Consider the following 26,812-nt stretch of genomic DNA (forward strand, 5'->3'; position numbering starts at 1 on the left):
GAAAAGCAGAATGTCTCTCAGAGTGTCATATACCTTTGAATGGACTACAAATGCACTCCAGCTGAGGGAATGTTTTAGCTCTTTGGTTTGTGTTTTATTTTTTTCCAATTGCTTTTTATGTCTATAGAGAAATGATGGGAGAAGTGCAAACTGTATAGTAACTATTACTGTCAGCTCTATGCATGATACTTTTACACATTACAAGTATGTGTAAAAAGCACTCCAATGCATGAAAAGATCAAGGCTTGGATTTAGGCATTTAGAACCACCTCTAGCCTAAACAAAGCCTGCAATGCTCTTTAAGACAACTGCACAATTAACCTGGAGTTAGAGGTGAAGACTACTATTGCATTCCAAAGGAGAATAAAGCACTCTTTGTTTTCCAGGACAAGTGTCCAAATATTAAGCTGAATCCAGCCTCTGAATGTATGATAAGAACATGAGAACTGAATGTAAAGGAGATCTCGTACTTGAAATTCAGGCCAGGTATTTTGTCCACATGCCCATGTGAGTTCCCCCTGTAATAAAAAAAAAAAAGGTGTTTTGCTATTACCTTGAGCTCCTTTCATCTTATATTCACATTTACTCTTCTATAGATTATATGCATTTAGAGACAGGAACAATTATTTTTCATCAGCATGGCCTTTGACAAGACATCGCTGCCAGTAACTCCCAGCATTTCCAGCCCCAGCACTTGATGAGCCACAGGATCTCGGAGCTGGTTTCTCAGGGTGGCAGCACTTGCACAGCTTCGTGGGCCCCTCGAGGGCTGGACATGCTGCCTGGGAGCCAGGTGGCTACCACAGCACCCATCCTGCCCACAGGTGAGCTTGGCAACATGACTCCTGCCACAGGCCTCTTGTGGGAAGAGCTGAATGCCCTTCCCTCAGCATTTCTGGTAAGGCAGGGATGCGGTGCAAAGGGAGGTGGTTTAGCACCAGCCTGGGTAATTAGATACTGGCTGGATTCGACAAGCTTAGGCTTTCTCTAACTGGAACGATTCTGATTCTACACAGACCCGAGGAGCAGGAGGCCGTGACCTCAAGTGCCCGGTCTAGAGTGCTATGCAGTTCACTGAAACCCTGTTGGCTTTGGCGTTAATCATTCACCTCCCACGATGTGTTTTTGAACCAGGTCTTTATTTGCACGGCACAGGCCAGACCAGTCACATCGTTAGCAGCTGTTCGGAGCTCGTGCCCCCGCCCCCGCGTCCAGCGAAAGCGGGACCGTCGCGCACGTTTCGTACATGAGCGTCTGTCCGTGTGCCCAGCCATGCGTACGAATCGGCACGCTCCGCGGCCGGGCGCAGCGAGGCGCCGAGAGGAGCCGGGCCTGGAGCCGGGGCCTGCTGGCCGCTAAGCAGTTAAAGCCAAGATGGCGTCGCGCCGCCCTCGCCCCCGCCCCGCGCGCCGAGCCCTCGCGCGGTGGCCCGGTCGCAGCTGTGTCGCGCTGTGATGAGTCACCGGCAAGGGCGCGTCGCGCGGCCCGGGGGTGGCGGGCGCGGAACGGGGCGGGCGGCGCTGCTGCTGCTGGCGGCGAACATGGCCGGCGTTGCCGACGCCGCTGCCTCTGCCGCCGCGCCGGGCAGCGGCGGGGAAGGGCGGCGCGGCGGTGTTCCGGAGCAGCAGGAGAGCGGCCGAGGGGAGCCGAAAACTCTCTGGGGGAGCGGCGATCCGCGACCGCCTGCCGCCGGCCCGGGGCAGCCGTCTCCGCAGCAGCGAACGGAGACACTGGGCTTCTACGAGAGCGACCGGGGCAGGAAGAAGAAGCGGAGCCTCTCGGGTGAGGAGCGGCGGTGGGGCCAGAGGCCTTCTTCCGCCGGCTGGGATGGGTGGAGGGCAGCGAGGGCCCCCGCACTGTATTGGTCCCCCACGGAAGACCGCGAGGCCCGTGGCGGTGTGGCCCGGGACGGGCGGCGCCTCCGGGGCGCGTCGCCAGTGCGCAGCCCGGCCTGTCCCGCCGAAGGGGCCGGGGCAGAGGTGGGCGCCTGAGGCGGGACCGAGGCCGTCGCGGCCGTTTGCCTGTGCAAACTTCGGTCAGCGACTTCGAAAAGTGCGCCGGGATGTCGCGGGCCTGCGGAGCGGCAGCGTTCAGCCGTCTCGGTAGCGGGGCCGGGCTGGCGGGAGCTTCTCTGCCGGCTACTCCGCCTTCGCCCGCCTGTGTCAGTGAAATAAGCCCCGCAGCGATACTGCCTGTGTCCCCGCGTTCCCCGCCAGCGTGTTCCGCGAGGGTAGCCGGGGCAGTGCGGTCCCAGCGCCCCAGCACGCAGCGCGTTGGCAGGGAATCGTCGGGAGGTTGGAAACTACACGGACGTCGTCCGCTGGAGTGCGGTGAAATTAAGTCAGGGTGTTAGGGGTGACACCTGCTAAGGAGTGACTGCAGCGAGCGTGTCGCACAAGCGGCTTCTGGCAGAGCGGCACAGAGCTGGGCTGCTGAGCCCCGCCGGCCGGAACCTCATGGGTGTAGAACGAGAAACGCTTCTCTGCCCTAACTTCTTGTCGCACACATGTAGCAGTGCTTTGCTTCTGCTGTGGGAAGTAACGGTGCTGTTGGAGCCTTGAAGTTGTATGCAGATTATTTGAAGTCTTTTAAACTATATGTAGTTGTCTAGCTGAGGATTTTGTAGGGGAAAAAAGGGGGAAATGCCGTGTCCTTTGCTATCAGTCTGCAGCTACGTTTACATTTACACTTGAGCTGGTTATTTCAGGTACCTACAATTTTCGAAAGCACCCCTGCCTTTTTTTTTTTTTTTTTAATTCCCTTGTAAAAATGGTCACTCTGTGTGGCAGGGTCGATTTAATTTTGGCAAGGTTATAAATAACTTTATTAGCACCATATTCTTGAGTGGCTCACTGAAAATCTGGATAGTGGTCAAAGTGTTGGTCAAATTTCCGGGCGTTCTGCCTCAGTGTTGGCTTGAATGTGATACCACAGGTCTTAAGAAATAAGAATGAGGATTTAACTTAATCAGTCTGCCAGCAATTGAATGCTTTCCATCAGAGTCTGACAGGTGCTGTCTTAGTTTCTGACATGCCTTATGTCATAGGAATTGCAGCATCCTTGACTACAGTTCTGTGGTGTTGATGTAATTTGTGTGGCTTTAAGGAATTAGCTCGATTGTAGTGCTACGAATTGCCTTGTTCTGGAATAAAATAATGTTTTGGATATGTACGGATGTGCCTAAAGGACAGCAGAACAATTAAAGTAAGGAAATTGTTATCGCTGTGAGAGCAAATTCCTAACTATTCAAGCAATTGATTTTTAAATTAAAAAGTAGTTAAAAATTATTGGCACTCTTCATACCCTTCAGGACAAGGAAACGTGAAAAGAACAGGCTGCTTGGCAATGTGTTAAATACCAAGTAGATGGTAGTGATTTTCACAGTGGTAAAAGAGGGCCAGTACTATACAGAGAAGTTCAGAGGAGAAAAACTCTTAAGGAAAAATGAAATTATGTGGTTTTAGTCTTGATTGATTGATTTTGAGTGTTTATGGAGGAAGTGTACTTTTAGGACTGGTGAGAGTGAAGTTAGTGCCTGGAATTGTTGCATTTAGGATTAAAGTTCAGATTATATAACAACAGAAATTACTGACATGCAGTGCCTTTCACTTTGGCACAAATTTTCCTCCCTGTTTCTGGTTAATGGTTATCCGTTGCATAGCTATGCACTGAAGTATAGCTTAGGTAAATGGTTATTTTTTTCTCTTAAACAATTAGTGGCCTTTTATGCTCCGAAGATGCTTGTGCTTTCCTGTCCTGAGATACATGAAAATACTTTAAGCATTAAAAGTATGCTATCTGGATACTTAGGCAACACTCTAAAACTTTCTGACTGCAAAGCAGAGAAACCTGAAGCAGGGAAGGAACCTGAAGTAGGAATTAAAGTGTTTACATATTTTTAAAAGAACATGATGCTTTGGTACCAGAATTAAGCTGTTTTCCAAATGTTTTATTACTCTGTCCTTCCTTGGTGTATCATCCTGATGTTTTGCTTACTGTGTTTTTCCATCAGTGTTTGCCACTGATGTTTTTCACAGGTGGCACAGAGCTAGGGCTGATGCTGGGTGGCAGTAAGCGCTCAGAAAAGAGGTGGCTGAGCAGCTGGCTGTCTTCATTGCATCCCCTGTCACTGGAGAGATTGCAGTCGTTCTGGACTCAGTCACTCACTCTCTCAACATCTAGGGCATGAAATTCTAGCCAGGTAGAGGAAACTTAAAATTACTTGTTTTTCAACAGTAGGCCTGGGAACCAGTTTGTTTGAGGTGAGGAGTGGGAACAGACAGCTCATTAGTTAGAATCAAGGGACCTGTAAGTACTCAGTGGTGGTTGCCCATGTATGTATATTTACTTTGCAGGGAACTTTGCTTGTTCAGATGCATTATCCTTAACTTAGAGAAGGTCAGTTATCAGAGATGGAAGGAGATGCACCTGGGCAGTTAACAGAGTAGTTAATTTGTGTTTATACCTAAGATTATATCCTTAAAAGCTATATCCTTTTAACTTCTAAATTGATATATAAGTGGGAAAGCTAAAAAGGTTACAAGTGATAAGGAAGGAAGACTTCAGAAAAGACGTTTGCAAGGAATCTGAACAATGATTTAGTGGTATGAGCTTCTGCCTTTCTTCACTGGGATGAACTTTGATTGAAACTTCACATGTAAATATTAGGGTTTTACTACTCATTAAACTACATGCTGTTTTCATTTTTCATGCTTTGGCCTACTTAGAAGTGGATCAGTAATATCTAAGTCATCAAAATCACTATCCAAACAAGCTTTTACAAGGGGAAACTATTCAGTTCACCTAGTTCAAAGCAAATCATGATTTGCATGATTTATTACCAATACATAATGAACCAGCAGCCAGTGAATTATTTAGCTGTAAACAGTATCATCACAGTGGTAAATCACGGTGCCAGACACCCACAGAATGTGGGTGTACCACCACAAACTTCCAAAGGCCCATTTGTAATCCTCACAAGTTCTGATCACACTCAGTACACTTGCCCCCCACCCAAGGTGTGGTGTAGGTTGTAAGCACACCCTGACTTCTGTTTGAGCTGATCTCTTTGCTTTTAAACGCTTTGTAATTTTCAGGCTGCTCTTGCAGCTAATGGTCTGCATGTTCAATGTCATGAATATTGAAGCTCCACCACGTGTTCTGGGTGAGCTCTTCACACGCAGTATCTATATGTGTATTCTTCTGCTAACAGCAGTTTTACTAAGGATGTGTTATGCATCCTCCTCTTCTCCCCCCAGAAATATGGAATACTGTGCCGTGCATGATCCACCCTCTCCTGCTCTCCAGTAGTCACTAAAACTTTAGCTAATGCTCTGTACCTTTTCACCCATTTGTCTAGATAAATGTTTTCCGTCTTTTGGATGTTGTGTGAACACTGAGAGTTTCTGGTTTTGAATGCCAGTAGTAACCAGAAATGTTGAATGCCATTGTGGTGTTGTGTTCTGTCACGGTGGAAGCATTACCAGGAGGTGGTGATGTTAGTCCTCATCAGTGAGTGCTGAAGCTTAAGCTTAAGCTCAAGCTCCTTGTGCTGACAGCCTGAATTTTCATAATTTCACATTTAATTTCCTTTTGTGTCACTTCTCTGCACAAAGTCTTTTTTAGAAGCCATATGAACTGAGTAAGCATAGGTCAGACAGCCTTTGACTTAGTTACCTGCAGCCATTAAAATGCAGAATACCTGTGCACACTTGATAGCTTTTTGGTCTTGAAAGACTATGGTCTTACCATCATGCTTGTAATGTTTGTGCATTGAATCAGTTGGGATTGTGTGCCCATGAACATTTTGATCTTACCGAAAGTTGTTCTATATAGGACAAGCTGCTAGTGTTGCTGAGAGAGAAAGTAACTTTTAAGAAGTCTGAAATAGAGCTCAGTAAATTTAGGAGGGCTGTCAGTACATTAAAGATCAGATCCACTCAGCATATTGCAGTGTAGCTGCTTCAAGTAATGTTTTTGAGAAGTCTGATGAAAATGATTGACTGGGAGAAGTAGCCTGTTTTGTTTGTTGGGAGGCAACAGGCGACTGGAGGAGCACAGGACTCGCTTCTCATACAGCTCCTTCCATACTAAGTTACTTGACGTTCTGGTTGTAATCAGCAGAATCCTTTTGCCTTGGATGTGGTGTAAATGAGACATGTAGCAAGTAACAAAAGTGTAGCAGTTTTCTCACTCTTTGGAGGTGATGCCTGAAGTGTCTTCCACTTACTGTGTTCTGAATGTAGATTTGTCACTGCTGAGATTCATCAGTGCGGAGCTAACGAGAGGTTACTTCCTTGAACACAATGAGGCGAAATACACTGAGCGGAGAGAGAGAGTGTACACCTGCATGCGGATACCCAAAGAACTGGAGAAGGTGAAGTACACTTCAGGATCTATTTTCATTCAGAGATTAAATCTGCTGCATTGAAGTATTTAAAGTTGTTTTGCCACACACTTTTGCTACTAAAAGGATTGAAACGTCTAGAGATGAATTTGCAGTGTTAGTAACTTCAGCACATTTTGGGCTTTTTCTGCTTGTATCTGCTTGTTGCTGCTGTTAACTCATTGATAGCGGAGAACAACAGGACTGTCATGTCCAGATGATGACAAATGAATACAAAGATGTCACTGACCCTTAAAGGAACAGTCAAGCAAAAGAAAACTTTGTATAGCTAAATGTAATTTTACATTTTAAAAAATGCTGTAAAGAGTTTTCTCATCTAAAATGTTTTGAGGGTGGGAAGATTTCAGTGCTCCAAAAATACAGTGATGGATGAGTTTCTGTTTAAGATTTTTTACTTAATTTTCATAGCCTTCTGTTTTGCTTCTTGCCACTGTTTGATTCATCTTCCTCACCTGTCCCAGTGCTGTGCCTCTTCCTGAGGCATTCCTGCCACCTCCCATATGTCAGCAGCTTAGGTAGCGTTCTGGCCCTGCAGTGAGCCAGTTCCAATGTGGTAATGTAGCAGAGAGTTTTATTATGTCTTAACCATTTTGATTTGAGAAGCTGCAGGAAGATGCTCAAAGATGATGGGGAAGGTTTGGCCAGGTTGCAGCATAATGACAAACACTGAGAATTTTAGCAATATTACTTAAAACTTCTAGGGCTCAACCAATTTAGCTATAACTTAAATTGAAGGAAGAGTCTTCTTTCACTGTTCCTTCCACTTTCTTCTCCTGCCTTATGCATACTGCCAGTTTTGCATGGGCTGTGGTACTTGTTGGGCCATCTTAAGAGTTAAATCAGCTCGTAATTTGGCAGTGAGTACTTCACTTTCCTTGCTCTGTTTGTCCTTTGCTAGGGTAGTCAGCTGAGCTGCTCAGGCAATAATGCTTGAAAATCCAGAGTCCACCCAAGGGCAGAAGGGTAGCTGTGTAGCTTGAGGTAGGGCTATAAAGATGAAGGAGGAGTAGAGGAGGGAGGGAGAGTAGATTTGCTTTGTCAGCAGCACGTGGGTTCCTTCTTCAGTATCATTACATTCATCTTTGCTTCATGATGGGACCTACTTTTACAAAACTCAATTCCCAGTCAGTTAACTGCAGAAGGTCACAGGATGAATGCAAGCCCATGCTTAAAGCCATGTCACCTACAGCAAGTTGCTCAGGAACACAGGCAGTTGCATTTTTAACATCTCCATGGGTGATGTCTTCACACCATCACTATATCCATTCCAGTTTGTGGTAGAATATTCCAATTAGCCTGTAGCTCTGCATGGGGTTGTTGTGGCCAAAGTGCAGCACCTGGCACTTGGATTTGTTGAATTATGGTAGAGTCTCAGTCGAAAAATACATCAGTTCTACATCATTTCCATTGTAATTATGTAGACTATAACATGCCATCTCCAAACCACAGTAACAATTATGGAAGCTCATCACCATGTTTTTCCAATAAAACTTTCAGCATGTGGGAACAAATGATCGTGGGAGATAAAAGTAATTTACTTGTGCCTTGTTTTACTCCCCTTCCCCCCCAAACCAGCTCCTCCTTTCCCATCAGCAGTGCAGACAACTTTCACATGTAAATGCTTATTTGTTGTAGATACCTAGGCTTGCTTAGATGTTGCAAGTCTTATTTGTGGAGCTAGTTAAGGTTCCCTCTTTAAGTGATTGTCCTTGCAGGAAAAAACAGTAGTTTCTAGTTGGTTGGAAACATAGTGGCTAGAGTCCCAGGAATGCCATGTGGGGAGGATCTAGTATATAAGAACTTTATAGTTGCAGAGTTTAGGTCTAGTTTTACTATAGAATTGCTTGTTTTGCAGCTATAATGAAATTTAACTGTTTCTGTAAATTAAGGATATGAAACATTTCAACTGAGGGCAACTGGAAGTTTCCTGGATTATATTCTTCTTTGTATGGAAAGGGTGTGTGTTCTTGGAAGCAGAGCCACCACGGCTGTAATCAGCTACGCAGTAAAAAACTACCAAAGTTAACAAAAATCAAAAAGTGCATCTTAAAAAGGAGGTGCGCAGACAATAGCTGTGCAGATGTACTGCTCCGTTGTTTTTCTAAGGTTAAAAACATTAACTCCTGTAGCCTTAGAGGAAAGTCACCACTGGGAAATGAGCTGCAGTAGTATTCAAGTGCAATTCATCTTTTCAGTATTGAGTTAAGTGAGCCATGGAAATCTGCAAAAGCCTTTTCTGCTTGGACCTGATGGTGCAAAATTTTTGCTGAATAGTCTTCCAAGTGAATAGCATGTTATTTTTCCTACAGTTCAGCTGATTGAAAGTGTGAGAGCATTGTGCTTGTTTGGTCAATTAGTCTTAAGTAAATTTTATTTTCATAAAATAATTCTTTAGAAATGTTTTGTAACTCTTTATAGATAACTAACATAGTTCTGTTTTCTTTTTGCAATGTAGTTGATGTTTTTTGGAATCTTTTTGTGCCTGGATGCTTTTCTGTACATATTCACCCTGCTTCCCTTGAGAGTTTTTCTGGCAATGTTCCGGTTCATCACGTTGCCTTGCTATGGCTTACGGTAAGTTGATTCCAGAGAAAGGTGTTGCTCCCCTTAAATCACCTTTCTCTGTTTATACACATGCTTAATTTTACAACCTTTCGATGATGTTTGAACCTCTGATGACTTCCTCCACTGTAAAATACTAGTTCTGGTCTAAACTAGTCAAAGCAAAGGTGTGTGTGGGACCTTTAAGCTTTCCTACCACTCACTGGCTGTCACCGTTGTGTACTTCAGGTACCACAGTTTGATAACAACATCACTTAGACATATTCAGGTTAGTAAAGGACAGGGATGTAACCTTATGCTATAGTTCTATTCTTTTAACTAACATCTATTAGAACAGTGGTTTAGGATTTCTTAGACTTGAGTTAATGACTTGGCTCTTGTCTTTTGATAGACTCTTTGATATTGAAACAAAATTTTCCCAATTTCCACAGTAAACTTTGCCCAGAGATTCTGTGTATAAAATGTGTTGTTTTCTTTACTTCAAAGAATATTGATTGGATAGGACTAAGTAATCTTGAGTAATATTAACAGATTTATGTCTTAGTCCCTTGCTTTTTTGTTCAGATCAACACTAAGAAGTTGTAAACACATGGGATTTTTGGTTTGCCTTGCTGGTATAGGAGTCAAAAGTTGGATAGAATTGACTTCCTTTGTAAAAGGTGCTGCTCCACAGTAAAGTTGATGGGGTTTTTTATTATTTGTTTTAAGGCTTAAGTTTAGCCTAAATAAAAAGGAGTATTTGTACTGATGTATCTTTTCCTTGAAGAAATAAGGACTGCAGGGTGTAAATTGTGGATTTCCCCAAACTCCAAGCTGATTTATGGTACTTCCTGACTTTTAGGTTGAGTTGCTTGCATTTGCATTATTAATAGTCTTTTATATGTGGTGTGCTTTTAGATGTGTAGCTGAGACAGCATGCTCTCATTAGAGCAAATGCTAGTCTAGTTGCATAATAATAAAAGTGTAGTCTTACGTGGAAGTGTTTGGACCTTGGTGATGCTTAACATAGTCAGCAGGTGGCACTCTGTAATACCTGCTGTTAACATTGAGCCGAATCTCAGGCTTCCATTGTGTGAGCAGCTTTCCTAGCTGTCTGAAAAACAAATGTGCCAGCCCTTTAGTTTTAGCTTGGTGACAAGTCAAATGATGTACCTATTTGTAAATACCTGTAGGGATGCTATTGCTGAAATACTAAAATTCAGGTAAATTGGGGTATTGCTCAATATACTAAAGAAACTGGTACTGAAAATGTCATACGTGCTCGTGTGTGTATGTGTATATGCACATGCACCTGCAATACTTGGTCTTGGCTTGCTTGATAGTGTTTTTCGTGTGTGAGGCAGGGTAGAATCTGGTTTAATCTGCTCAGCTCTGTGTTAACTTTAAAGTGTTCTCATGTGAGATGCAGTGAAAATGAGATTGTCATGAGTGAGGAAGGCTTTGGTTTTGTAACATCTCCTGAAGCAGTTTCTTTTGTCGGTTTCCTCAAATGGGTTTGGAGATTATTTACTTGAGGCTTTGTGTAACTCATTAATTGTGAACCTGTCAGTAAAAAGTCACCAACTTTAAAATAGTAATGTTTATAGGATGTAATGGAATGCTTTCAGATGTAAATGCTTCTCTTTTTTTCCACTTTTGGGGGTTTTATTGGTGGTTTTTGTGGTTATGCTGATTTGATATGTCAGAAAAGATGTGGTGTTATCCTGTAGCTCAGGAAATCTGTTTTTTATGTGTTTGTAACAAAATAAGAGTTCAATAAATACAACATCTGTGATGATTAAAGGTACTTACAAAGCAGGTGGCTGTTTATCTTTTAGCTTGCTCTTTCTCACAAATGTCAAGTGTCTCTTAAGACATGACTAGTTGTTTTTTGAACCTGACACATCATATTCCATTCTGTGTAGTAAATAAAAGTGCTCCTCCCTTCATCTTGACTTTTTTCTGAACACCTCAGTGAAGTGATTGAACAATGAGTGTTCTGTCTCCCTTCCAGTTTACTCTTCATTTATTTCCACATAACTCTCTCCTCTTCTCAGTGTAGAAAAATATTCTCTTACCTATTATTTCTTTAACAAAACCACATTCTGTGTAAGATGGGCTGATTCCTGTCTGAATTTGTGTGTAGGGGGAGTGCTTCATAGCCTCTTCCACATGTTATAATACATCATTTTAAAGGGCTCTGAAAGGGAACAGAGTAATGGATCTTAAATTTGTTTCCTCTTTCAGCCTAGACAGTGTTATGTCCTTCAGTTTGATTGCTAAGTCATCATTCCTCATCACTTGCTCTTTCTTTTGAATAAATTTAGTTCTGTGTGTTTGTCAGAGCTATATTGGTGTTAGCATAACTACTTCAGAGAGAGAGACTCTAAAACTTTGAAAACTTCAGTCAGAAGAATCCAAGATTCTGTCATTGGGTAAACTGAATTGCTGGTTAAATTGCTGTGGCCAAACTGGCAGAGGCTGAATCATCAGATCATGGTGGTTTTGGCAGGTACCACTTCATTACTGCTCTGTTCTGTAAATAGCAGAGTGCTCTTAAAAAAAGTAACAAACTCTTCACAGAATTGAATTACACCTGAAATTGCAACAACAAAAACTGGCTCTGATGTATTTTATGCCAAGTCATGGAAAAAAGATTCCTAAATTACTGTCTTTGAATCTTGTCAGCTACTCTCATTCTATTAAAATATTACTTGACAACATAAAAAGCACATCCTTGCTGGAACAGCAGATCTAAGGCAGAGAGAGAAATGGAGCTTTAGGAGTTTTCTTCAGAATTAAGGTCCTTGATGATAGGTTTCTAACACTAACTGTACCTGTAGTTGAAAGGTGCAGTCGCCTGAAAACTCAAGACACTCTTTTTTTCCCTGTTTTTTTTTTTTTAATACCACCTTAGACCCAGAGATTCTGGGCAAACTGGTGTCTATCCTTTTTTCTTAAAAGCATTTTCATAGAGCTAAGTTTTTGGCTTTTGTTGAAAATATATTGAACACCAGTAAAAGCTCTTGTGGGAATATAGACAAGCTTCTGTACCATTTGAAAAACACCATAACATGACAGCTAAAAGTGCATGTTAGTGAAACTCTGATGGGACTCAGTTTAACTGTGCTTAAAGGCATTTTACTGATTTTCCACAAGGCAAGCAGAAAATGAGACACTTTTCCTCCAAATTTTATTTTTCTCAAGCAAATACAGAAGCGTATTTTTCAATTTTCTTCTCTGTGAAGACTGATTGGCTAGATCTCCACATTTCTTCCGTGTGGAAATACCTACAGATTAGACACGTTCTGTGTTTTTCTGTAAGTCTGTCTATGAAATGAATGAATTTAGATATTGCTCATATTATCAGGTGATTATAGACATTTGAACCTCTGTTGCACGCTTACTCCTAGGCCTCATTTTTTTTTTGCTAAGGGCTATAGCTGTTAAGTACATAAACTTCTTCTGTTAAATTCACTGTGAAAGCAGTGTAGCTGTCCACCAAACCATGTGGCTTTCTACCAACCAAAGGCAGGCAGGTGCATTCAGTAGTCTCTGTAGTAACCACTCCGATCTCCTTTCCATAACAGTGCATAGTGTAGCAACATTACAACCTTCTCTTTCTTTCTTTCTTGTAAATCAGACCGAAGGGAAGAGCACTTTCACTTCCTTTATAGGATGGAATGTGGTGTCACAGGGATTCCTCCTTGGTGAGTAAATCCTGAGTTTTCTTTTTCCTTCTGTGCTGTCAGCCAAATTTACACATCTACGTGCAATCAGTAAAAATACTGATTGCAGATGAATAGTACAGCTAAATTAACCAACGTGCTTCAAAGGAGAAACCAACATTTAATAATAACCAACAGATGGAGTAAATTCAGTTATGTTTATGCATCGGTGTGGAAACAGGATGTGATCTTAGATGTAAAACATTTTTTTTATATAGATTGCCTTTGGACCGGTTCAACCCAATTTAAAATAAGGTATCTTGGAAAAACTATAGCCCCTGCTGTACTTATTACATGGTGCCTTAAGCTTTTTCACATAACTATATTTTTGTGTGTACTTCAAGCAGGTGTTTTTGTAAACTTTAAATTTTGCTGAGTTCTGAAATTTCTTTGCCAGGTGTCTTAGTATTAGGCTTGAAGCTGATGTTCTGTGTTATAAAATACAGCACTTCAGCATATGTTCATTTACTGACTTGAGTTATAGTTGATTCTGTTATTAAAAGCTTAATGAAAGTGAAATTCCAGTTGTCACTTATTTGAAACTTCATTTTTTTTATTTATTTTGAGACAGCTCTCATCGAGGCCTAGCAGCAAGGTTGGTTTTGTTTCATTCTTAGCATGGTCTCGTGCTTTGTCATGTGCATGTAGAGGCTTTTTATTGTTTGAGAAATGAAATGCCATCTAATCTTGGCAAGCTCAGTTCTCTGTATCTTAGGAGTCTTACTTGGGACACACTTCTATGACAATTTTGTCTGAGTTTTACAACAGTTTGGTCCTGTCTACTGTAAATTGTCTCTTTTTAAAGTCTCAAACTGTATGTTAAATTTGATTGAATTCTTTTCTTCCAAAAGCCAAACTTAATTCCCAGTTTGAGCATAATTCTAGGAAAATATTTCCATTAGATCACTTTGTGCATTTTCAAAATTTTTTCATGTGTTACTGTATGGAAAAGTACTTACATTTGGGTCGTTTTCTCTCATGTCTTTCTTGGTGTGCTAAGAGGAAAATATCCCCTTATGTGTTAATGTAATCATTCATGCCAGCGCTTCATATAAGATAAGAAACTTATACCACGGTTCATTAATGAAGCATACGTTGCAGGATGAAGACTTTGATCAAGATGAAATACCTGCATGTAAACCAAAGTCCCACAGCTTGTTTCTATACAAGTCTGTGATGTAAAAGTGGAGAGAGAAAAGATACCTCATCTAAACTTTAATTAAACCACCATTTCAGTAACTGAAATATGTTAGTAATTAATAGAAACCTCAGTGGTTGTGTGTTTCAGAGTGCTAATATTGAATAAATAGCATGTCTGCAAAAGGTTTGCTGTAAAAAATGCTCGCTCAAACTTGTAACCTCAATGCTAAAGCACTTCCTCAGTGCATTATTAACCAAACAATTAAGGTTTTTTCAGTGTGAAGTAAAATAACATTTATAGAAATAATAGTTGTTTGGAGTTGGAATGTGTCTAAGCATGCAGGTTAAGTTCATGATTAGGATTAAACTATCCATCTAAACGGTTGTTGCAGTGATAAGAGTATTCCTATCGTTAAATGACTGTCTGTTTGTCCTGAGATGCGTTGTATGTTCCAAGTGGTTTAACCACTTCAATAAGCAAGGCTAATTAAAACATTTAACACCTGCTCTTGTTTGGGTTTTTTTCAGAAGTCAGTTACTTGAGCTACCTGTGATTTTTAATGTACTAAAACCAAATAGCAGTAAACTGTGATTAATTTTTAATAACCCTGTATTTAACATTAAGTAACTCTGATTATATATCCATCAGAACAAAGGAGGGATTGGCTGGGTAGATGCTAATACCTTGAGCTGTTTTGCAGTTTTAGTAACTTGAAGGAAAGATGCTTTGAAGTCCCAAGATGCAGTTCAGTTGAAACAGCCACAGGTGGCTAGGTAGCATGAGCATAACCCTTGGAAATGGTTGAACCTAATGTGCATCAACCAGTAGATGGAGACAGAGCTCTTTGATACTGCATGGGATGTGGCTCATGGCCTTTCCAGTATGGTCTCAAGTAGACCTTGAAAATGACAATCAGGTAACTAGTTCCTTGAAACTTTTACTTGCCCAAGGAGACTGATTCTGAAGAATGCTGGTTTTCACACCAATTTTTTCTTTACTGGGTAGCCTTTTTATGTGCATCTTCAGGTAAGTTTCACTGTTTATTTTGTAACACCTAGAGTGGTTTTTCCCACAACTGTGACATGTGTAATCAGGGAAAAAACCTAGGTCATTGTTGTTCGCAAATGTTGGGGTAGTCAGAATGCTTGGTAGTATTTTAATTGGGTACTGGTTTAGTTTTATGGAAGAACCAACTAATTTTCCCTGTTTATAAGGGTTTATATGGGTCTAGCTTTCTGAAGGAGGAGGACATGCACTGATCCGATAGTTTTCTAAACAGAGGAAAGGCTTGGATTCGCATTTTCTGAATGTCTGGAAGGGGACAATCCATGAACTCAGTATTGAACCTGGAGCTTAGGAATTGTGTTGAAAAAGAGTGATGCTTTTTCCTGTAGCAGACCAGTTTTCTGATTCCTGGTACTTGCTTGATGTCAGTCAGTGCACTGTGTAGATTTTGCTGTAGTTTCACTTGCAGTTGTCTCAATCACTGTGATAAGCATTGAGCTTGGCATGCTTCTCCTTTTGTTAATTGACTGGGCTGAAAGATAAGCATGCTGTGGTGGGTTAGGGAGGTATAGTAGTAAGACATGCATATCACTTTCTCACATTAAAATGAGTAATGAGCTCATATGTCCCCTTAAGCATGCATTTGTCTAATTATATTTGGAGACTTAAGGGTTTGTTTCAGTGGAGATTTTCTCTCAATTACTACACATAATGGTAAATGCACCCAAAGGCTGAGGAGTTGGAACAATTAAGTACATGCTGTAGAATCCTGAAGTCCCTGCATGTGTTTTTTCTGTGTTGTCTTCATTTGCTAGTTAGTGTTAACAGTGTGAGTGAGTTTATCTGTAGAGGATTTTCACTCTGAATTCATGCAGACTGAAGGATCTTCTCATGTTTAAATAGCTTGGTGTATTCAGCAGTAGTAATAGTAAAGCCATAGAGGATTTTGTGCAGTGGATAACAGAATGGATAAGCCTTACTTTTTACTGTTAAGATACATTGTTTTAAGAATCACAGAAGTTGAATTTAAAACTTTGATTCCTTGATGGCCTATTCTGCATAGCTGAATGTGGGAACTGGAGGCTTAGTATAACAAAACCATTTGTAAAATTCTGAAAAGAGCATCTTGGAGAGCATGACTTATAGCAAAAGTATTAGAAATACTAATGGAATAATAGATTAAAAAACCCCAAACAAACAAAACTGACCAAAAAACAAAACCAGAAATAGTGTATCTTAAGGTACACTTGAAGGACAAGTGCCCTCACACTGATTTATGAGACATGAAAGCTTTAATGTAAATTATATTGATCTGTGTAATCAGCCAAATTGTGAAATAATTCACACAGCATTGTTTCTAGAATTGAGGAGGATAATAGAAGAGCTGCAGATTGGACAAAGGCTCACATGGTGCTGTTTTAAAAGAACAGAGTCACTAAAGCTGGGAAAGTATTAACACTTAATTCACTTGTGCAGCATTGCTTTTAGGCCTGAATTGCTTTGAAGGGAAACACAACAGATTTCTACAGAAAGATTCCTGGTGTTCTATAACTGGGATGACGAAATACAACATACGACAGTTCTGACACTCTCGTTCTTCTTTCCTCACTGATGAGAAGAAACACTCATATCTAACTCTCATGTGAAATCTTTCCCTCTGTATTCTGTCACACTTTATGCACAACTGTAAAAACAATCTTTTGAAATGAGCTCAGCTGTTCCAGCTTCTCATAACTCTGTTTAATGGTTTCTAAAGCCATACAGTAGTTCAAACTTTTGGCTCTCTACTTCCAAATGAGGTACTGACAGTGTTGTCAGCACTCTGCTATTTTCTTGCCGGATTCTTGAACAATTTAGGCTAGATGTTAGGAAGAAGTTCTTCATGGAAAGAGAGATTGGCCATTGGAATGTCCTGCCCAGGGAGGTGGTGAAGTCACCATCCCTGGAGGTGTTTAGGAAGAGACTGGATGGGGTGCTTGGTGCCATGGTTTAGTTGATTAGATGGTGTTGGATGATAGGTTTGACTCGATCTCAAAGGTCTGTTCCAATCTGGTTAATTCTATTCTATTGTAGTCTGGTCTAACTTTGGATAGTTGTTATACTGTGGCTCTTAGGGTTTTTTTCCTTTGAGATTGTTTTCTTTTTGAGACTCTGTAGTACTGATGGTGTGGATGAATACAACATGATAAATTTGTACGTGTTGTTAATCATGAGCTCTGATTACTTAGTGATCTAGATAGTTCTGAAAGTACATGGCACTGAGCAGCTGCCAGAGACTAAATAGAAACATACATTGATAAAAATGAATGCAGAAAATGCAACATGTGTAATGGGGGCTGAAAACTTTTTATGACAAGCATGAAATCACATCAGCCTGTCTGTGTTTATATGTATTAAGCAGTTTCACAGAATCACCAAGGTTGGAAGAGACCTCAAAGATCATCAAGTCCAACCTGTCACCACAGACCTCATGACTAGACCATGGCACCAAGTGCCACATCCAGTCCCCTCTTGAACACCTCCAGAGACGGTGACTCCACCACCTCCCTGGGCAGCACATTCCAATGGCCAATTGCTCTTTCTGGAAAGAACTTCTTCCTAACATCCAGCCTGAACCTCCCCTGGCACAGCTTGAGACTGTGTCTTCTTGTTCTCGTGCTGATTGCTTGAGAGAAGAGACCAACTCTCCTGGCTACAACCACCCTTCAGGTAGTTGTAGACAGCAATAAGGCCTCCCCTGAGCCTCCTCTTCTCCAGGCTAAATTCCAGCTCCCTCAGCCTCCCCTCATAGGACTTGTGCTCGAGACTTCTCACCAGCCTTGTTGCCCTTCTCTGGACATGTTCAGGTGTCTCAATGTCCTTCTTAAACTGAGGGGCCCAGAACTGGTTTTGAACTTGTTCTGAAAGGTGAATGATTTTTGACAAATACAGATTGAACCAGTGTGAGCCTGATCAAATACTTAAAGTGCAACTACGTGGTTTCATAACTGCAAGCTTTGCAGTTAATTGTCACCAGGAGGTGACAAATCTTTAGTCTTAACCCATTTGTTTAGTTTCCTTGTCTTTGTAGTTCATAGTCATCTTCAGAGCCACACCTTGGAACCTTTTGTAAATGTTATTAGGCAGGAGTGTTAAAAGGGTTCTGCTGCAATAAAAGTGCCTATGTGGCTTTAGGCAGTAATCATTGATATTCCCTGAAGTAATAGAAATTATTTCTGTATATTTTTATATTCTCAGCCTTTTTATTTAATTTGAAGGCTCTTGAAATGCTTTGCATCTTACTAATACTGAACTAAGTAAACGGACAAGTAAATACTTCCTTGCAACTTCATTATGCTCATGGCTGTTATGGGGCCATTGAGGCAAAGATATTTCCCTGTAGCAGTTCCTAGGATGAAATTGTGTACCCCTTCTGGGTTACTTTTGGAACCATAGAGAACTTCTGCATTCATTCAAGATCACATTCAAGCTCTGCTGTCAAATCATTTGCTGCTGGTGAGCTTAGAGACAGAAGATATGGAATTGTGTTTAAACTTGTTGCTCAGCATCTGGTTCATTACACTGAAATTGAAGATGACTGCTTCATCTCTTTCTTTTGGTTAAAGAAATTGTACTTCTTGTAGCTGAGGAAGACAAAATGATCAGTAGAATGGGCTTGAAGAGGAAAGGTAAATGAAGAACTCAAGGACGTGCGTGCAGAAGGCGCTTAACGAGTGGGAGCTCTCACCCAATAAATACAATTAAAGTAAGGGTGTGGCAGATGAGAGCCAGTGCTCCCATTCAGGGCAGTGATCTGTAAATGTGCCAGGGTTGCAGTGTTCCTTATGTGTTGGAGTGAGGAGCAGGGGAAGGGGCTATAACAAACTACACTAAAATATCTTTGATGAACAGCTTCTGTAAATTCCTGTTGCCTTGGTAGCATTTGCATTGTGTGGGTATATGTCATTTAGTGGAACTTTCTGCCCTTTGTATTGCAGTGATAGACGTTTGCTACAACCTGCTCAGGTATGTGACATGCTCAAAGGAGTTATATTGGTCATCTGCTACTTCATGATGCACTATGTTGACTACTCTATGATGTATCATCTGATAAGGGGACAGTCTGTCATAAAGCTCTACATCATCTATAACATGCTTGAGGTAAGATTGCTGGCATCAGGATACCAGGCATGCTTTTTTCTGACCGAAATATTGTTGTATTACAGTATTTGCCCCTAGAATATGGCACATCTCATTCTCACAAACATGCATGCAATGAAACAGAGAAGTTTGTGAAAAGCAAGTTTTGCAGAGACTTTCTTATTAGATGTTTGGTGTTACCTATTATTAATCAGTTTATCTGAAACAAAAATCAAGAACTTAAACAGTGCAAGAAATGAAATGAATGAGATTTTGAACTCATTGAGAAAATGAGAAACAATTGACTGGAAATACATAGGATACTGAGAGAGAACGGAGAAGGAAGCTAGTATGGAGTCTGGATTTTAATTCTTCATTACGGAATGATAGTTTCCATTGTGTGCAGGGACACGTGTAACTGCTTAACCTGTCGTAGTCCTGGCTAGGAGGAAGAAGCCTGAGCATCTAAGTTGAATGAATACAGTGAAAGAAGAGGCGGGGTTTGGGGGAAGTTGTAAGATAGCGATTCCAGGGACAAACAATTGTTCCTGCCTTGTTTTTCATGTCAAGCATGAGATCTTTAATTGCAGTTCTATGATCAGTGATTCACAAAGTAAATCATGTTTTCATAGCTACAATCTTCTCTCCATTCTGCAAATATAGGACATAGTAGGAATACAGCCTCTTAAAAGGACTCACTCAGAGCTTTGTATGCAAGAGTTCCTTTGCTAGGATTCTGGGATCTCTGAATGGCATTGATCTTTGTTTGAACATCTGTTGTCTCTTTGTTTGAAGACTGTGAAAATGGGACTACACTTCCTGCAAAACCTGAATATTGTGTTTAAAGGCATTTTTTCATATAGAATGTGAAAATATTGCATAAGGTACATACCTCATTATCCTGAGTGAAAGCAATTCCACACATCCACCTTACTTGTTTATTCAGAGTTTTGTTCCCCTTGGTTTTAGATTTCCTGAAAGAGGTGTACAAATTCTAAACTGGCACTGCTGGATCCGCTGTGATTTATATTTTTTTACTTCTGCTGGGGAAGTATTCATGCATAGGTGCTATGGTCTGTGAGAAACTATTGATCACTAAGTAAATCCATGTGCTCAAAATAGCAATTTCTCTTGATTTCAAGGCCCCTTCAGGTCACTTCTCTTAAAGCTGAGGAAACAGCACTATGTGCTTGCCACATAATTTGGAGGGAGGCTGGAGTGTTTTCTGTGATTTGGAAGCCATGTGCCATTTCATTTTGAGTGTAGAGATGAGCTGAGTGTTTTGTGATGTTTGACAGAACCAAAAGCGTGCAAATCAACCAAGTGGTGCTGCCTGAGTTTGGTTTTGGGTTTGTGGGTTGGGTTTTTTGTTCATTTGTTGGTTCTTTTTCTGGAAAGGGGAAGTCTGTTACTACTCAGAGTTACTAGACAAAGTACATCAGACTGAAGTTGGAAACAGAATATAATTTCTGTGATGTCTCCGAAGGCCCAGCATGAGCAGAGGGCATGTTTTTAAGGGGCATTTTTACCACGTTGTGTTGCAGCCACAGCATTGCCAGAGAATGTCTTGGGATCCCTGTGAAAGACTTGATCGATGTCAGCTTTCAACAGCTTACGAGTCTGTTCTACTAATACAAGCCGTGCTTTTGAAGGAGCTGTTAATTACTTTTAAAAAAGCATGCTCAACTTTACATTTTCACAAGTTCAGGAAACAGGAACATAGCTCTGAGTTAAATGACTGAGCAGCAGAGATGTTTACAATGCCCTAATGTTTTCGGCTGTTGGAAAGTCCGAGGAGCAGTGTCCTGGACAGATTCTAAGGATTGCAGAAATCTTCAAATCTACGTGCTGAATGCTCCAGATAGCCTGAGGAGAGCATTCAGCACATTTGGTTTAAATGACACTTTTCTCTTTTAGATTCAGTCCCACCGGCTCCTGCTCCTTGTGAAGCCCCAGTGTGCGTTACGCTGGTGACAGCGCTCACCATGGAACTCTGCTGGAGCCTGGAGCCGGCGTGTAGGGTTAGGTAAGTCCCATTTGGAAAAGCAAGCGACAATATTGCGTGGTGGGTTTTAATACTTTCTTTCCCATCAGCTAAGAAACAAGGGCTGCTCAAATAAAGGAAATTAAGCCACATTTTATCTATTAAAACCCACACAATATTGTGAACAAAAACTTACCAAACTCTAAGCATTTGCAGTTGGTGTTACTACACCAGATGTAATTACTGAGTGGGTCATCACAATGAGCAGGAGCCAAATAATGCAAACCTCCTTAACTTGCAAAAGCCGAAAACAATACCACTGTAAATATCTCTCAGACTGATGGGATTTTGAACTTCAGGCTTAGGACAATTCATCAGCTCATGGGTTTTTTAATTTGACCATAAGTGATGCTTGAAAAGTAGCACACAGGACAGTCTCCTTGAGACATCCAGGAAAAATTTGGTTATATTCAACCTTCATATTTTAGGAAACTTAAATGCTGCCTTCAGTAAGTTAAAATATAGTGCTTCTCTCCTTTCAGAACACCTAACCTACAGAGTCAGGAAATGATCCCAAATACAGGTTTATTGGTGTTGTCCCAGACCTCATTTTCTAGTTAATAGGTGTGGTTCAGTATTTGCAGATACGTGGTGCACCTAGTTCTTCATTGCTGCAGGGTTGTTTCAACACATCAAACATTGTTTTCTTACAGAAAGACAGTAAGAGGAAATATCAGTTGTCTTTATTAAGTGGCCAGAATCAGGTTTTCATGTTTTACTATTGCATTTGGTGAGACTCCATGTGACCTTCCATGCTGTGGTATTGAATTAGAAGCTTAAGCTGCTGTCCCATGTTTTTCCTATCTTTAGAATTACTGATAGCTATTGTTTTCCCCTACTTGTACTTATATTCTTTGGGTTACACATCGGGATTTTTCAACCTTATTTTCTCTTTTTGACAGAATTTCTAGTTGTGTTACAGTACTTCTGATTTTCAGTTTCCACTTTATGCAGAGATTTGTTCCAAGAGGTAGGGAAGCAGTTACAGGCAAATCAAATTTCAGTCTTTTTTCTACCTGTGGCCTGATGTTGCTCTCTACCACACATTTGAAATTCACTTTTCATTGCTTTTTCCTCCCCCATTAATCCCAAAGAGGTGGGGAAAAAAAAACCCAAAACACACAAGCCACAAACATTTAGGGTAGTTTGACACAGTACACATATTGCTTTATCAAAGGCTGCAGTTCAAATTGTACTTGGGTGTCTTCCAAGGATAAAACTGCCTTGTTATAGGTTGTAAATACTGTTGAAAAGGGGATAGTAAATTTGAGAGGGAAAGTAAGTTGCTGCGTGTACAAAAGGAACCGCATCATTGTGAAATCCAGAGTGAAATGGCACGAACAGGAGCTGGAAAGTGGTAAATGTGTGGAACTTTCTTGAGGTTGAACTGTACTTTCAGTGGCATATTTCAAGCACTGGACAGAAACACATTACCTTGAGGCAGTAAAAGTTCTTTTTGTTTAGGTGGCTGATCGTCTCTTTTCTTCATTTGGGCAAGATATTTTGGATGCTCTTTATTGGACAGCTACAGAACCTAAGGAAAGAAAAAGAGCTCACATAGGTGTGATTCCTCACTTCTTAATGGCAGTGATGTATGTCTGTATCCTTTTTCTTCAATCAGCTGCAAAAAGTTTTTAAATTAAATAGCAGAGAAATTGCTTTAAAAGATTTTATTTTAATATATTTGAAAAATTGTTAGTATTTCCAAATCAGCATTCCTTGACTTTCAATCTAAGGCTACCAATGCTACAGGGTTTTGAAAATCAATTTTAAAGATACCCAGACTCTGAAACTGATTTAAAAAAAACCCTTCACAGTGGGTTTTAAGTGGGCATTGCAGTAGTGGACACCTTTTGTAATAGCTAGTGTGTAGTACAGTGAAGAGCAGTAATTGGCCAGTTAACTGAAACTTTGATTTCTGCTCAGGGTTTTGAGTCACAGGGTCTTGAAGACACTGGGAGTTTGTCATCTAGTGGTATATTACAAACACTTAACTTGAAAACATTTTATTGAAACAAAGGGATAAACTCAGGATTAGTCAGGATTCAAATGAGCTTAGTGTGAAATAACCTTGTAATGAACCAATGGAAGTGACCTGTAAGATCGTAGTCTGATAGGTGTGGTGATGAATTTAGAATTCTTGCACTTTCCTCTGTCTTCTCTGAAATCTTTAGTTCTGAACCTTTCTTTATCTCATTTTTTTTCCTTCTGGTTGTGTTGCTGTTTCTTCTGACTAATATTGTTGGGCTCTTAGAGAACCAGAAGCATTAGTTATTGCATACTACAAAGAACCGTGGGTACATTACAAAGGTTTAGGTACTGTCTTGCTGTAAATCTAGCTGATGGGGAGGTAGAAACATTTTGGTTACGTTTTTGGCAACGAAATAGGAGTTTTGAGTTTTGGTGCTGTTCAGTACTGTTGTGCAGAAAAAATATTCCCAAATATGCTTCCTTAACCCTGCTATCCAGTCCTGCATGCTATTCTTATAATGGTTCAAGCAACAACCCTTAATGTGGCCTTCAACTCCCACAATAAATCACTGCTCACCATCATGATGTCCAATAATGTAAGTATGTAGCTTTATTACCTAGCCGCCCTGATTTTTCCCTGCATCTGTTACGTCTGGGTATCACATGTCTGTTTACATATTGTTTGAGTGCCTGGTTTGTTTATGTCAGATTTTTATCGCTAAAAGCTAACAAACTGTTTTTACAACTTGCAGTTCGTTGAAATAAAAGGAAGTGTTTTCAAGAAGTTTGAGAAGAACAATCTGTTCCAAATGTCAAATAGCGGTAGGTGTACCTCTGCACTTGTTCAGTCTGGTACTGTCTCACCAGGAAAAGCTGTTAAAGGTATCATTTGATGGCAGTTCTTTCTAATGCTGTTATCAGCCATCTGAAATAAATGTTGAATTCTTGGTTTCAAAACCAATAGGAGAGCATGCACTTGAAGGTTGTGCTCAAGCTTCTTTGCTTACAATATTTCCTGATCCTTGGACATGTCTCTGTTACTTTGTGCATGTGACTTTTTTGATTGAAGCAATTTATACAGATAAGCAGACAGAAAAGCATGGTGTTCACATGTGTGAATACAGGGATACGGCCTTACTTGTTCTGTGCTTCACCCCATCATCTGGGAAGTGGCAATACGTGGAAAATCCCCTCACCTGTTTAAATACACGTGCCTATGCACCAGCCAATAAATTCATAAGTGATGAACAATTATTGGTGCATATTTTGTATTCTGAAATTGTAATTGGGATTTTAGTTGGTTTGGATATCTTGAAGGCTCTTTTGTTCTTGCCATGAGGGTGGGAAACGAAACACATTTCTGGGTTTGTTGTTGAAGCTGCTGTAAAAATGCCCTTTCTGCCTTGCTTGCATCTCTGGCATGCATTTGATGAGAGGGACGAGGATGAAGAGCAGCAGCCGCACTCATTCCTCTTGCTCCATGCAGCCTTGAACAGCTGTGGCAGCAGAGATAAGAGATGAGAAGGGAGACCAGTGAGACCAGGAAAAATTAGCAGAGGGGAAAAAAAGGTGTCAGCCTGTCATCCAGTCTCAGAAATTAGTGGGGGGAAGAATGTTCATTATTACAGCGTAAGGGGAAATTTGAGGTCAAGGATGTCCCGTCTCAATTTAATCCTGTTGACTGCTGAGCTGACATAACTGAGCAGGTAATAAGTGCCTGAAGGATTGGCCTGGAGACATCTTTTAATGTTTAGGCATGAACTGAGTAAAGTACTTGACTTGTTGGAGTGTCATTGGCAGGAAAGCAAGAAAATAAGGTTAAGGCTTCACCTACGTCCTGGTTTTTCTGGTACTTAAATTCCTGTTACTGAAGGATTTGCTTGTTTCTTATCCCCACACATGTCACCTGTTTTGGAAACATGTGCCTCTCTGACCCTTCCTCAGCCCATGCTGAGAAATGAGTTTATGTATCCCAGAATGTGCCTCTTTGCAAGTGCACATGCAAGCTCAGCCTTAAATTCTGTTCTTCTGAACATTCCTGTTTCTTGCATCCTGAAACCACTGGGCAGAACCCCACAGAATATTCAGGGTGCTTAAGGAGACGAACTCTGGAATTGGAGTTGGCGTGCCTACGAAGATAGTTATTAATGGGTGTAACAACTACCTTCAGTAACAACTGAATGGGTGTAACAACTATCTTCAGTGATTTTGATGATAGTCCTGTCTTCTGCAAAGACTTTAATCGGACTTACTCATTTGTGGTAACGTGACGGTTTAGGCGTTAACCTCTGTTTTTCACTAACACAATTTCAGGAAGGCTTTTTAATGTGTTAAAATTGTGATGCTTCCTGAGGCAAGGTATTTTGGTCATTTCTGGAGACAGGCACCACAACAGAAAGAAAAGACCCTGCCTGGTCCAGGAGAGCAAGTTATAGGACTCAGTCTCAAGTCTGACTGCTTTTGGGAGAGAGTTCTTATGGCTTTGCTAACTGACATGTTGTATCCAGCTGTTCCCTTCTAAGGTGGCAACAAGAAAAACTACTGGGAACCTTCTTAGCAGCAGTGGTCTTGAAACACTTTTTTGGTGTTTTTCCTCCTGCAGCAATTTGGATATGTTTGATCTGTAGAAAATGAGATTTGCTGTGCTGATAATTTGAAATTACAGGTGTAGTGTCTCCATTTTTGTACCAGAAGCTGCTGGTTCTTTTTGAATCCCACAACAATTGCACAAACTTAATCAAGAAAGGTGATTTTTATTAGCATATTGGAAAAGGTGTTGGCAAGTTGCAGCTTAAGCCCCCTCTGATGCTGGGATCATCCCGAGCTGACACAGCGTCAGAAAGTTCTGCGGTCAGGCCACAGCGTACTGCAGAGATTCTGTCGGTGGGGAGGCTCCCAGCATCCTTTCACCTCAAATAAGCAGATACCTGGGTGTGCAAATAAAATGGAGTTGACAGCTTTTTTTTTTTTTTTTTTTTAACTAGATATAAAGGAGAGGTTCACTAATTATGTCCTGCTGCTAATTGTATGTCTCAGAAATATGGAACAGTTCTCATGGAATCCAGGTGAGTGAACCAGTGGAAAAGTTAAATGCAAAATGCAATTCCAGTGCTGTCAACAGCTGTATCATTTGCTTATGTCCTCAACCTGAAAGATAAGAGGACATTTAATTGAGGAGTTAGTTTCTCAAATACCCGAGATTTGTATTTTTATTTTTTTTTTAATCTCTGGCTTGTAAGAATAGAATAGAATTAACCAGGTTGGAAAAGACCTTTGAGATCAAGTCCAACCTATCACTCAACACCATCTAATCAACTAAACCATGGCACCAAGTGCCTCATCCAGTCTCTTCTTAAACACTTCCAGTCATGGTGACTCCACCACCAAGTGAGTAACTCATTTTTTCTGGCAGGAATATATGCTCTTGTGCTACGAATATGCATAGTTAGGTTTTAAGTCTTCCCTTTCCTTGGAATACTTTGAGGATGAAGGTTTCCTTAGAGAATTTTATTTTGTGAGGCCAACAAGATAAAAATTTGATAGAGGACGATGTATAAACTTCCATTCACAACTTAATAGTGATAATACTTAGGACTTGCCATATTGAGTAACATTTGGATTTTATTTTATTAAAACTTTGTTCTAATGATTTTGAGCCCTGTTCTGGGTGCTGTATTTTGCTTGAATGTTACCAGTCAATGTAAATTTTACCTTAAACATCTAAAATAGCAGGTGCTCTGTCTGTTTCCTCATGCATGCTGAACATCTGTCTAGTACATGGAAAGGTTGTCTTCCTACCAGAGATAAAGCTTTCCAAAGCAAAGGCTTTAGAACCTGGTGCTGTGTTATTGTACAGT

The 26,812-nt window shown here is 40.8% G+C and overlaps 1 protein-coding gene across 1 annotated transcript in view; it reads left to right on the forward strand.

Moving 5' to 3' along the window:
• The first annotated feature begins 1,476 nt into the window (after positions 1-1,476).
• The window catches only part of TAPT1 (transmembrane anterior posterior transformation 1), a 35,396-nt gene continuing 10,060 nt past the window's right edge, over positions 1,477-26,812 (forward strand). The window contains exons 1-8 of the mRNA XM_054172163.1: positions 1,477-1,782; positions 6,246-6,376; positions 8,862-8,980; positions 18,799-18,961; positions 22,449-22,584; positions 23,454-23,551; positions 23,708-23,777; positions 25,940-26,020. Of these exons, the coding sequence (XP_054028138.1) occupies positions 1,542-1,782; positions 6,246-6,376; positions 8,862-8,980; positions 18,799-18,961; positions 22,449-22,584; positions 23,454-23,551; positions 23,708-23,777; positions 25,940-26,020 (1,039 nt within the window). The 5' untranslated portion in view covers positions 1,477-1,541. The remainder of the gene's footprint in view (positions 1,783-6,245; positions 6,377-8,861; positions 8,981-18,798; positions 18,962-22,448; positions 22,585-23,453; positions 23,552-23,707; positions 23,778-25,939; positions 26,021-26,812) is intronic.

The sequence above is a fragment of the Dryobates pubescens genome, chromosome 23 (assembly GCF_014839835.1).
Source record: "Dryobates pubescens isolate bDryPub1 chromosome 23, bDryPub1.pri, whole genome shotgun sequence".
In the NCBI taxonomy this organism is placed as follows: domain Eukaryota; kingdom Metazoa; phylum Chordata; class Aves; order Piciformes; family Picidae; genus Dryobates; species Dryobates pubescens.